Raw genomic sequence first — 13,170 nt, forward strand, 5'->3', positions numbered from 1 at the left:
TTTCTGCCTTTGCTGCATTCAGAAGATGAATATCTTCATTACAAAGACTAGAGGCCACCACCTAAAGTTGGTGGAGAAAAAATTCCAGCACAATGGGCGAAGAGGGTTCTTTACAGTAAGAGCGGTTAAGGTCTGGAACTCACTGCCATCCGCAGTGATTTCAGCCAAGAGTGTAGATTTGTTCAAGAAACGTTTGGACAATTTCTTGAGGGACCGTAATATCCAGGGATACCAGTATCCCTAAGAATGAGATAATGCGTGGACCTATATGGGTTGGACTTGATGGACATATGTCTTTATTCAACCCCAAATACTATGTAACTGTGAATTAAAAGAGAATATCTCTTAATGGAAGACATGTTTATATGATATAGAGACCGCAAAGGGTGTTTCTGTAAACTTGACATCTATGATGTAAACTTGACTTCTCTGAATGCCAGAAAGGTGCAAGTTTAGAGCATTCCCAAAACATGTGTATTAGTGAGCCACAGGAGGTGTTACATTGCCAACGCAAAGGAGGGGATTGAGGAAATATCTTGTGTAGCACAACAGGACTTTTAGGCTCCATTCACACTTTGGCGTTTGGTTAAAAATGTGGAACATGCTTGCGGTGCCATTACTTGTTAATGGCACCCCAAATGCGGGTGGTAAAATGCGCACATCAAACACATGGTCAAAAACGAGTGAAGCTTGCAGCTGAAAATGCGGTTCTTTAGCGCGTTTGTCACGCATGCAGCAGCCCATTGAAATAAATGGACTGACCCGCGACAAATAGTACACAAACTGTTGTACACGAAGTGTGAACGTGACCTGGTGAGCAAATTGTAACCAGATTCCTGTATTCCAGATTCCAATTAGTGGTTGATGACTTATGTGCTAGGAGAAGAATACGATCTAATTGGTTTTGCGAAAACGAACGTCCCAAATTGCAGTCCCAGAGTCTAATGAAAGGAGGTGGGGAGGTCACAGCAGCATAGCGAAGGCGATAATAGGCTAGGGAAGGCATATGTTTCAGAAGACATGAATCCAGACATAATTTCTCTAGAGGAGTTGGGGCTCAAAGGAGCAAATCTTTTATGTGGGAAGGAATGAAGGAAATGGTTGAGTTGCATCTGTACTGTCTGCTTTTATTAAGTGTTAGCTGGTAGCTACAAGTAAATAGAAAAATCTGAATAAAAGTCAGAGCGTTCCCAATTTCTTACTGTCTTTTCGCATATTGTTTGTCAAAATGAATGTTATTTAAAGCCAAACTCAATGAAGATATACATCTATAAAGGCAGTGTTTTATTCATGACAAAATAATTATATGTATTTATAACTAGTGTAAATACCTGAAATTGGTTTTCTTAGCACTCTGTAATTCTCTGTACAGCAGCACTCAGAATGGGGGGAGGAAGCGGCAGCACTAGAAGCCCGCCAGATATGCTGTAATGAACACATCACAGGGAACATGGTAACAAGGGGAGAGAGCAGAGGGATAAGCTCATCAGTCTTCTGCTGCTTTTTCACTGTCAAGACAGGCCTGGGAGCGGGGTGGTGACCATGCTGAGTTGTTTACTGGAATAAGTGTGGTTACCAGCCTGACTTTGCTGTATGGCTGAGCTGTGTAAACCTTAGCAATGGATGGACAGAAATACAAATCCTTTAGTAGTTAAAACTGCTCCCATATTTTCCTTTCAACTATGTATCACTACTATTGGTGGAAAACTAGTTTGGGAGTTTATTCAAAAACCAAAGGCAGATTCCCAAGTAGAAATGAGGACTGTTTACATTCAAAACTGACTAGGAAGGATCAGTCAAAGCTAGAGAAAGAGGACAAAATAAGGCAACCTTATTGATTTGTTCTTTAAAAAAAATGTGTATATTATATATGATCTAGTGGTAAATGTGTCATCAGTCCTCTCCTCCTTACTTTGCACCTGTTTAGGAGACAACTTAGCTGAAAAAGAAACCTGTATTGTTTATCTTACACTTGACTTATGTGCTTTGCAGCTAAGGCCTCTTATCCTGGAACCTCCAGTGACTCTGAGAGCAGAGGGAGAATGGAATGCTGACCACGACTCTCTCATCAGCTATTCTGTGAGCAAGGATTTTCCCAGCAGCACCTGGGACTGGATTGGTCTCTACAGGGTACGTAAGCAAATTATTGAATTTCAGAGTTTGAGTACATACAATCATTTCTGCGGGTGTAGGATTTACAATGACCTGGTTGACAAGGTAAATGTGTTCTCCAAGGTGCTGCACTGGAACCCATGAATTGGTTTGAGGCACTTCAGCAGTATTGTTACCTCAGACATGTTTTAGGCCAGTACAGGTTTTAAAAAGACATATTGATCAGTCCCAGAAACAGCCAGTCACATGCAACTTAATTTATTTGTCATGACGCATGTGGAAATGTGTAATTTTGAAGGCTAAGTTTGCTTTTCTAACTATGTTTCATGTTACACCCATGTGTAAGGTGAAACTTGCTTACATCCCTAACCCGCCATCCTGTCACTTTTTAAATTTGGCGTAAATGGAGAGACTACAAGGACTGTCTGCCATGGCAGTTGTCAATGGAGTAGAAGTGTGGTGACATCAGCACACTTGTAGTCCATTCATACTTCATATTCCTCCTGTCCCTTAAAGGGACATCAAACTCGGGAATTAAATCTTAAAAATGCATTCAAGTACCTTAACTATTAATGTATCTTTTTTAGGGGGGGGGGGGGGGAATATCACTCAGCTGTAGATCCTCAAATCATCTCTGAATTGGTGCTGACACTGTCCTTCCTTGTGGAGGGTGGCTACTTTTGTTCTGCATTGCCCTGTGTGTGTTGAAAAGTAGTCACCGCTCCAAGCCCACTCCCATGATGGACTACAATCTCCCATTTAGTTAACTAATTTGTATTGAAGTTATAGTGCATAACAGGAGTGAGCTTGAAGTGGTGGCTACAACACACACAAGGGAACAAAAGTAGCCACCCTCTAAAAGGAATGGCAGTGTCAGCACCAGAGTTTCACTACATTGAATGTTACCCTAGTCATTGTGAAAAGTGGTGGTCAGTTGCCCTGGTTTTCATGCTAGTGGAAAATAGCTTGAGAAACTACTAGCATGGGGCTGTCCAAGGGTTAGTTACCTGGTTGTGAACTGAAGATCCAAACAAGGTATAACAATAATAACAAAGAAAAGTGAGTGGGTTTCCACATCTTTTGCACATTTGCTGCAATTGATTTTGGTGGGTGTAACGCACTGTGAGGGAAGTCTTACGTTAATGGATCTCAGCTTAGGATGTGAGTGGTTAAATACGGTGAGTACGTTAATTACCGTGGCAGTAGTGGGTGACCAGGAGCAGTGGCTTATACACAGTAGGGGGTAGAGTGATGGGACTCAGGAGCCATACACAAAGATCTCATGTTAATAGGTATAATTGGCAGTTCACAGCATTTACTACAAGTATACTGGGAAGTTACTTCACTTCTCTTGCATATCGATGAGCGTAAATAAAAGTTGACCAGTAGGAATTATAAATACTTGCAGTTCAGGTGTGACACAGTGGAAGTCCGTATAGTATCAGTGAGACATCCCCAGGGGGTGTGGATAAGGGCTCCTGGCTGGACAGGCGCATCTGCAACAGGCTTCCATGTTCTGTATATTTGGATTAAGGAGACGATGGTAGTTTGCGTATAGGCTTAATGAGGATACCACTGGGGATGAGTTGTCCATGCAAAATAGGAGAGCAACAGATAGCTCGTTGGAGATAGTTTAACATGTGGGTAATCCTGGCAGAGAGAGAGTGTAGGGGCTGAGCCAGCAAGAGTCCCGAGACTGTGAGCACAGTGGAACGGCCAGCAAAGTAATGGGTGGTTGGGTATAGAGGGAATCCCCTCTCAACTGAAGCAGTTACAACTGCTGTTGGGGTTCGGTGGAGGAGCGCAGGGCACGGCGTTTACTTCATTGCACGAACGCCGTGCAATTGAATTCCGCGGCTTAAGCGGACTAGGAGGGCGGTGCTGCGTGATGTCACCGGCGGGGAGACGGAGCTCCGCGCAGAGCGACGGACGTCTGAGAGGTGAGTTCCTTACAGTGGGATCCTCAGTCACCTTGGCCATTCTGAATGTTTCACAACAATTCAACTTTTTCTAAAATGGAATTCAATTTTTGTAGCAGATTGACTGACTAGTGAAAATCTGCTTAACTACTGTTTTTTTTTTCTTTTTAAATTAGGTTGGATTTAGACATACAAATGATTATGTTACTTATGCCTGGGTGAAAGATGATGAGATTTCCTTTAGTAAAGACTCTAATCAGGTGAGTGATGGAGTATCTTCCTTGAATTATGTGTGGATTTTAATTTTCTATGTAACATATGTTGGTGTTGTTTCCTTATTTAGCTGACCAACCATTCTAAAGTCCCTCATGTTGCAGTTCAGAGTCTTGTTCTCCTCCACTACCATCACTCTAGCTGCCAGAGATAAAGGCCTGCTTTAGACGGACTTGAGACTCCATCCATCCTCTGAAAAGCAATCGGCAATGGATTGCTTTTCAGAGGGTGGTGGAGCAGCGGCTGGCCGGCATTCAAGAGGCAAGAATGACACTTCCTGAATGCAGAGATCCCCCCCCCCCCTCAGGATTTTTTATTGAGGTACCGTGCTGCAACTTCATACCCACACAGTTGCAGCGAGGTCCCATTCATTCCAATTATCTTGTTTGACATGCGGCACTGCCTGCCAAACATGACTTGCTGTATATTTTTTGCTGCAATGTGTACAGTACAATGCCGCCACAGTGCTGACATTGCAGCTGAAGGTTATTAAAACGGTACGTCAACCAAGTGCTTTTATTGTCTCCCTCACTGCCTATATGAACGAGGCCTTAGATTTCGGAAACCCACTGCTAGAGCAGAGATAGCTTAAAGAAGCCCACAAAAATGGTGTATTAGGATAGTGAGCAGAGCCAAGAAAATCATTCCTTTCATGCACCTTGGCCAACTGTACCTCCAGAACCATTGGTTATAGCACAGATACAGCCCAATATTATACAGCCATTTATTTCAAGTCTTTTTATGCTTGTTGGTCATCATTAGTTCAGTACTTGAAAACCATGGCTTCTATGAAGTTGGGCTTGGGGAGCAACAAGAAATGATAATCTGACAGGTTATGGTGAGGTGGGCCTAAAGGAAGCAAAAGCCCTCCACCAAACCAGTGCAAAGCACTTAAAACAGAAGGTATCTACATATTTCACTTCATCACAAATCCAAAAAACAGTGTTTGTTCCTCATTTTAGGATAGTGGGTGAATCCTTGCGCATTAGACTCTGCAAAACCCTTTTTGCCCAAGACCAATAAATAGATGAATCAAGGGACCTTTCAAGGCAACCTATGAAGCCCTCTTTGTTACCCTCTCAGATTACCTTTCACTGCGGGAATCCCAGTCACCAGAAAAAACCTCAGTTGTGCAAAGAAAAAAGATTTTTGGAGAACTTCAAGTTTAGTTTGAGATATAAAGAATGATGATGGAGAGAACTGCAACAGTACAATTACAAGTCATATGGCAATTGGATTTTACATTTCACTGCAACAAGATTGCATGTTTAAAAGAATATACAGTAGATGCAAATGAGTGTTATGAACATTTTCTAATAAAACCATGACCATATTTATTTCCTGAATCTATCCCTGTAATGTAAAATGTGATGGTTTTAGTTGGCCATCTAGAAGTTCTTTGTGAGCTTGGGTTTATCATTTAATGATAGCTAAACTCATTAAAAACAATTGAATATATTGCAGCTTACCAGTCCTTTGCTATCATGGCTGCATCATTTTTTCAAGCTAAAACCATTTTCAGCAAGTACACAAAATACCTGTTGATCTTGCAGGAATTGAAGTGCACAAACAATATTCTTTTTGTAAATTACTAATCTCCCCTCTCCAAGTAATTGAGAAAAATAAAGGCAGACGTGTGAAGCCCAGCCTGAGTAACAACCATAGCTCCGTCCATAGTTTCGGTGTAGGAGTGAGTGTAGCCACCCAGGAACAGCAAATGTGTTATTTACAAGATTACAAAGGTGCAAATATAAGACAAAACCTAAAAGAAGAAGAATGCCACCACCACATCTAAGGACTGGTAAGCTGTAATATATTCCATTTGTTTTTTTCGGGGTAGATACACTTTAAGCAACAGACTGTTAGAGAGAGAGCCAGTTGTTCATATTTTATTAAATCTGTTGTACTGTCTCTGTTTAAATCTATCATTTTGGAAAGTTCCCTAGTATCTGTGTACTTTCAAACAAAGTAGGTTGTTTTATATATGAGAGGTACACTTCTGTGTTATGTGTGTTTTGTGATGTTCATGGTATTATCCTTCAATTTCTGTGTTATTTATCTTCTAGGTTTACATTAGTGCTGACGAGATTCCTCTTGATGGGGGTGAATTTCTATTGTGTTACTTCTGTCACAATTTGCAGTGTTTGGCTGGTATTAGTGATCCCTTCCAGGTACGCAGCTTAAATGCTGAAATAGAAATACTTAATAATGTGTACACAGTGCAGGCGCAGTAAGCTATACATGACCCTTTTTGGTAGCGTGGTGGCAAGAACAAAGGAGAGGTGTAAAACACAAAGCAGCCAATCAGATGTCAGCTTGTAGCACTGGGAGTAGGAAAGCAGATTAACCACTTCCCGGCCGAACGTTGTAAAAAAAACGGCCGGCCAGGAGCTCTCTAGATCTGAGCGGGCGGCTTTAGACGTCCGCTCAGCCACGCCCCATCGCGCGCACCGCTGGGCGCGCGCGAGCAGGAAATGACAATATTTGAAAACAGGCAGCGATGCCCGTTAATATACAAGCTATAGAGCCGGCGGATTATTATCCCATTATATCCAATAACATAACCACTCCCTTTATGAATTTATTGTTTTGTAGTTTCTGTAGTTGATCTGTACACAAAAGTGCTTGCAGTGCACAGACGCAAATGATTTCTGGAATCTTCCTAACGTGACCATAAAGTACAGCCATATACCTGCAGCAGCTTGATTGAATGACATCTATTTTGAATGCCACAAGCTCTGTAGCGGGAAGCTTGCCCACTCCATCCCCTTTCCCTCCCTTGCACACATTGCTCTCGGCCAAGGAATGGCTCAGGGCCAGTAGGAATGTGCGGGGTGTGGAAGGGGGTGTGCAAGCTCTTGACACTACTTGGAAGAGATAGCTTTGTCTATTCAGCATGAACAGCATTCAGACATAGCAGATATTAATGAGAGAACCTTCAAAGTCATAAAATAATGATAGATATGCACCAAAATTCAATAAATATGCACGTAGTAAGTATGTTTGTTTTTTCCCAAGAATTTACCACTAACTCCTTTTTTTGTTAAATCCACTTTATCACAAACATAATAACAAAAACAGTTAAACACTAAAACATGACATGCATTGTGTCCATGTAAAATACAAATTGCAGCATAAATTGTTATCCACAAAGAATTACAATATAAAAGTACAGGAGTATTAGCACTGGAAAGGAACCAGAGTCACTTTACAATGAGAAATACATACAGTGATGAGGTATAAGTAATATTAAATTATACATAGCTAAGTAAGTGACTAAGCAGATAAAGAGGGAAGGGGGGATAATACTAGTACTGTCGTAGATGTGAATGTATCCATATTTCCCCACATGAGCAGATGAGTCCAGGAAGCAGGATTGCCCAAACTCCCAGTTTTTTCATAAGTAGCAGTAATTTAAATGTAATTGTACAGCACATTTCCATAGTAGATAGGAATGCACCGATACCGTTTCTTCGGTATCAAGTACGAGTACTGATTTTTTTCCCCGTATTCGTTGATATCGATACGGGAAGTGCCATTAAGAAAGCCAGGCAGGGCGTGGCCTGAGCATGGCTGAGTGAGGACGTGCTTTCCCGGAGAGTATGTGATCAGTTAATAAAAGAATTTTAAAAAAAAGAAAGCCAGGCAGTGTTTGATGACTCACCGCGCAGCTTCCTGATTAGCCGGGAAGCCGGGTGGCGAATCAATACCTGCCTTCCAGCTTCCTGATTAGCCGGCTCCATGCTCCCTCGCCACCAGGTGATGAGGAAGCATGGAGTCGGCTTCCTGGACAATCAGGGAGCAGGTAATGACTCACCGCCTGGCTTCCTGATTGGCCAGCTTCCCGACCAATCAGGAACCTGGGCAGCTAGCCATTACATGCTGCTGGGCTCCCTCATTGGCCAAAAGGCTGGCTCCATGCTCCCCCGTCCCTAATGACTCGCCGCCTGGCTTCCTGATATCGGTAGCGGGATAAGCATAAGGAGCATTTGGGCCAGTACCAAATACTTGGTATCGGGACTGATATCGATGCTAGTATCCGTGCATCCCTAATAGGTGTATAATAATGTACCTATTTGTACAAACAAAAATGAGAAGTGATCAATAAATGATGGAGGTCATTCAGACAGGAAACAAAAGTGGGTTATGTGGAGATGACAGTTTACAGGCAATTGAGAATATTCAGTTTAAAAACAGAGGAGAGATCAAGATGGACGTGGTGAGTTGCGGAGAGGAGGTGTAGATAGAGAAGAGAACCCATGAGAGAACAAAAATTGTAGAATTCTAAGAGTTGTCACAAATGCATGCTGATCTAATTAACACCTTTTTTGTATTTTCTATATTTCATCTAGATCCAGGCTGGTCGAACTTTTCCAGGAAAGGAGGGGTCGCCGCCAACCACTGATGATTCTTCCAAGTCTGACATGTTTGTGGGTACTGGGTTCTAGGGCTCCATTGACGTGTGGAGAGGTCCATGCCAGTAATGTTTGTATAGTGTGTCCACTTCTGCTTGGTAGCATCATGGTGCTGTGCAGAAATGGAGCAATTGCTATGCTTTGCTGTAATCTCAGCAAAATGGCTGTTTACATCCTCCGAGGAAACTGTCTCAGAATGCATTTCCCTAACACTGGATTAAGTAGAACATTTTTGGACGATAACAAAATTAGTTTTGACTAGTTTTAGTTTTTAGAGCAAGACTTTTATTTTGAGATTTTTATTACTATTATTATTTTAGGTGATGAATGTTTGACGAGTGGACTGCTAAGCGATAAACTTTCAGCCTAAAGCCATATCATGCACCAACAAGCCCCAGTTCCTTGAATCATTATGACAGCTGGACACAGCACTTAGAACCTCGTTTCCTTATATTTTCCAGTTTAGTTTACAAACTTTAGGCAGTCATCGTGTTCTTATAGTTTACAGAACATTATCTATGGCACCCATCTGTGAAATATTAACTTATGTATTTATAGTAAAGCTCTGCTCCTTTAGTATTATTTTAAATCGGCACATCTTGTAGGGTATCATATACTGTATTTATGTCCAGTTTATTTAAACCAAGCTAGTGCTGCAGACAATCATTGATTTGTAGGACCTAATACAGGCACCAAATGTCCCTCAACTCTCGCGGTGCTCTCAGCCAACTTTGAATGTTTTGGTTTCATCAGTACAAGGCCTCATAAACACAGGGCAGGGTGCAGTGGTACCTTGCAACCAAGACTGCCAAATCCACTTGTTTTACAACCAGCTGCAAATTACATTTGAGATATTTGAAAAAAATGATCATCACATTACCCTGACAACACAAAAATAACAGTGCAGCATGGTTGCACTAGTACCATTTTAAAGCTAATTTCCTGGATGATATCCAAATCATGCTACAATTTTATGCAATTTGCAGTAATTAAAAAGTTCTTAAAGATATTTTAAATATAGGTAGTATATGCATATGATTTCGGCCCCCTGCAGTGGTCTGGACAGCAGGATTCAGACTGGGGGAGGAAGAGGCAGCACTGTGAGCCAGGCAGGTTGTGCTGGATTGCTCAGTGTAGTCAATGTAAAGCTGCCCATACACACGACGATTATCGTACGATAATCTTGGGTGATCCGAAAATTTGTAAGGTGTATGGACAGCGTGTGACCGCATATACTGTAAGGTCGCACGACTTTCGTCTTCCGAGCACGCTAGAAAACGATTTTCGGCAGGTTTTCTAGCGTGCTTGGGAAGACGAAAGCCGCACGGGCCGAGGTGCGCAAGCGTGCACTTCCCGCTCAGCATTGCAATCATCTGTAACCCCTCCTCTCAGCGGGGAGGGCTTGCGATGATCGCAAGTACGATCTGCCTGTCCAAGATGAGCAGGTCGTAGGAAATGTTAATCACCTTACACGTATGGTGTATGGGCAGCTTAACACTAGGAGCTTGCGAGCAGAATGAGTGATGATATCATCAGTCTGCTAATGCTCTTTCATTATCCTTTCACTAGGTTATAAGCAGTATGGTGACTGAGCTTTATTTTTTTAACATCAGTGAAGAAAAGTGAGGTCACTGACCTAGCTATACTGCCCAACAAAGCCTGTTACACATAAAACTGACGACATACAGGCTATTCTATTTTAAACAGCTGTTTGTCAGGCATTCAGCTTTAAAATGGTAATGGACTCAGCTCACTAAGCTATACAGATTGTTTTTGCCAAAACAACGGTTCTTTTCAGCAGTGATAGCTATTGGGAGTTCAAAATACTAATCACATGGGTGGAAGTCATGAATGTGAGTGCAAATATATACAAGTTTTAAAGCTTAGTGAATCAAGCCCCATGTTTTATATTTACACTTTTCTGCGTTGTGTGATAATGGCTATGCTCAGGCATGTTGGCATCATGTTGTAAAATGCAATGTGACATATAGAGAAATTTTTTACTTCTATGTACTGCACCATTTGTTTTAGTTTATTGCTTCTGGCTACCTGCATGAGGCTACTTGGCACATATAAGGATTCCATGCTGCATGTCCCATTCTGAAATACACAAAACAGTTGATAAGTGATTATAAATACATGGGCCAACAGCTCCAGCTAAGTGTGTGCTGTGCAGATTTTGTACATGTCCCCCAATGGTGTCTCTCCTCTTCAAATACAACTCCAACCTGATTTTATACACTTTTGCTAGTTCCTGTTAAAGACACTATAAAGAAACGGTAAAATGAATCTCCGTGTGCAGGAATCAAGAATTAATTGGTATAGATAAATATGAGGGTCAATCAAAAAGTAATGCCTCCATGTCTGTAATTTGAGATCTATAAGAGTGACTGTGAATGTTCATGTACCAGGTTATAGAGGTGTGCTTACCCCACTAATGTATGCTATAGAGGTGTCCTTACCCCACTAATGTATGCTATAGAGGTGTCCTTACCCCACTAATGTATGCTTTTCTTTTTCAATTGGGAGATTAGAACCATGGATCTGCAGCTAAAACAATAAGCTGTAATTGAATTTCTGGTGAAAGAGGGTTGTGCACCTAAGGAAATCCATAATTGGCTAAAGTTTATGGGGACGCTGTAGTGGAACTTCAGTTTCTCCTGCTTTAACCACTTGAGGACCAGGTGTTTACACACCCTTCCTGTCCCGGACATTTTTCAGTGTTCAGCGCTGCGGTACTTTGACTGACATTTATTCCGTCATGCAGCGCTGTACTGAAATGAATTTTATACCATTTTTTGGGGACAGATAGAGCTTTTTTTTTGGTGGTATTTAATCACCACTGGGGTTTTATTTCTTACTATATTCAGGAAAAAATGTTTACATTGTGTTAGGAAACAATTATTATTACCCAATTTTTTGGGTAAAATATAAAAGACGGGGTCACGCCGGGTAAATAGACACCAAACATGTCAAGCTTTAAAATTGCGCGCACCCGCGAAATTGCAAAAAAAAATTCAAAATTCTGACATCAGACAGGGGACCGGGGATCTCCCTCTGATCCCCTGTCACAGAGCCACCATGCTGGTCCCGGGCTCACACTGGGCACAGCGGAGCCCGGGACCAGCGGGAGAGGGGGTGCACGGACCGACACCTTATGCAATCGATCCGCCGGCTCTATAGCCGGCAGATCACTTGTATGTAAACAAGCAGGTTCCCGGAGTGAGAGTGGCTGTGGGACGTTTAAATACGTCGCTCAGATCTAGGAAGCTCCCGGCCGGCCGTATTTTTACAACGGCCGTCTGGGAGGTGGTTAAACTTCTTCACCCAACGACGCACATTGCTAATGTCCACTCCAGTGTCCCCATTAAACATTCTTTAGCCAATTATGGATTTCCTTAGGTGCATAACCCTCTTTCACCAGAAATTCAATTACAGCTTATTGTTTTAGCTGCAGATCATGGTTCTAATCACTCAATCTGATAAAGAAAAGCATACATTAGTGGGATAAGGACATCTCTATAACATAGTACATGAACATTCACAGTCAGTCTGATAGATCTCAAATTACAGATATGGAGGCATTACTTTTTGACAACTGAAGTCGTGTTTAAGTATGTCACAACAGTACTTTACAGATATATCAGAGTCTCACAACTGCCTGGAAGCTCTTGTACTTGAACTTACTATTTGTCAAAACAGTTATTTCTGTATTAGTGCCTTATTATGTTAGGTGCAGAATTATGTGGAATGACTAAGTAATCAGTCTTTAGAAACCTTTTTTTTTGTATTAATGTATTAGGATGTATATAAAACACACACACACACACACACACACGATGTGATGCCTGATTTTTATAGTATGATCATCATTTATTATGTCTAATTTATGTTGGAAAGGACCAAAAGTTTGAGTGCCTTGCTTAAGCTGCAGTATCATTTTGGGGTTACTTAGACTTTGAGAGTAACTTGTTTTAAATTCAGTGTCCGCCACATGATTTTAAATGTAAGCCTTAAAATATGTGTCTATTATGAGACGAGCTGAAGCAGCTGGGTTGTCAACAAGGTTTTCTAGAGAAAGCAAAATGTACACCCAAATCCATGGAACCAGTTTTCTATTGTAGGACATGCTGCTAATACATAACTGGTTCACTGATATCTAGACTAATAGCTGTCCATTGGTTCATAGATCAAATGTACCGGTCCTCTAAATTCCATGTCTGTTTGCCCCAGTCAGGTACATATTACACCAACAAGGTTGTCTTCAGTAAGGAATGGAAGGATGTCATTGTAATTGCTTCATTTAGTGTGTAGCACAATATAAAACTGAACTGTTTCACTGTTGCATAGCAATGGGCTTTAGTAGGTTCAGCTGTAAATCTATATCAATGTATCAGGATAGTGTTACTTTTAAAGTTTAAAGGACACCTACACCAAGAAGAATATGGGGG

General features: G+C 41.5%; 1 protein-coding gene across 1 annotated transcript in view; it reads left to right on the top strand.

Annotated features, from left to right (window-relative positions):
• Positions 1-8,752, top strand: part of INPP5K (inositol polyphosphate-5-phosphatase K) — a 41,020-nt gene extending 32,268 nt beyond the window's left edge. Inside the window, exons 12-15 of the mRNA XM_018573553.1 lie at positions 1,993-2,130; positions 4,208-4,291; positions 6,371-6,475; positions 8,657-8,752. Coding sequence (XP_018429055.1) covers positions 1,993-2,130; positions 4,208-4,291; positions 6,371-6,475; positions 8,657-8,752 — 423 coding nt within the window. The remainder of the gene's footprint in view (positions 1-1,992; positions 2,131-4,207; positions 4,292-6,370; positions 6,476-8,656) is intronic.
• The last annotated feature ends 4,418 nt before the right edge of the window (positions 8,753-13,170 follow it).

The sequence above is a fragment of the Nanorana parkeri genome, unplaced genomic scaffold (genome assembly GCF_000935625.1).
Source record: "Nanorana parkeri isolate BGI_ZX_2015 unplaced genomic scaffold, ASM93562v1 scaffold48, whole genome shotgun sequence".
NCBI classification, from domain to species: Eukaryota; Metazoa; Chordata; class Amphibia; order Anura; family Dicroglossidae; genus Nanorana; species Nanorana parkeri.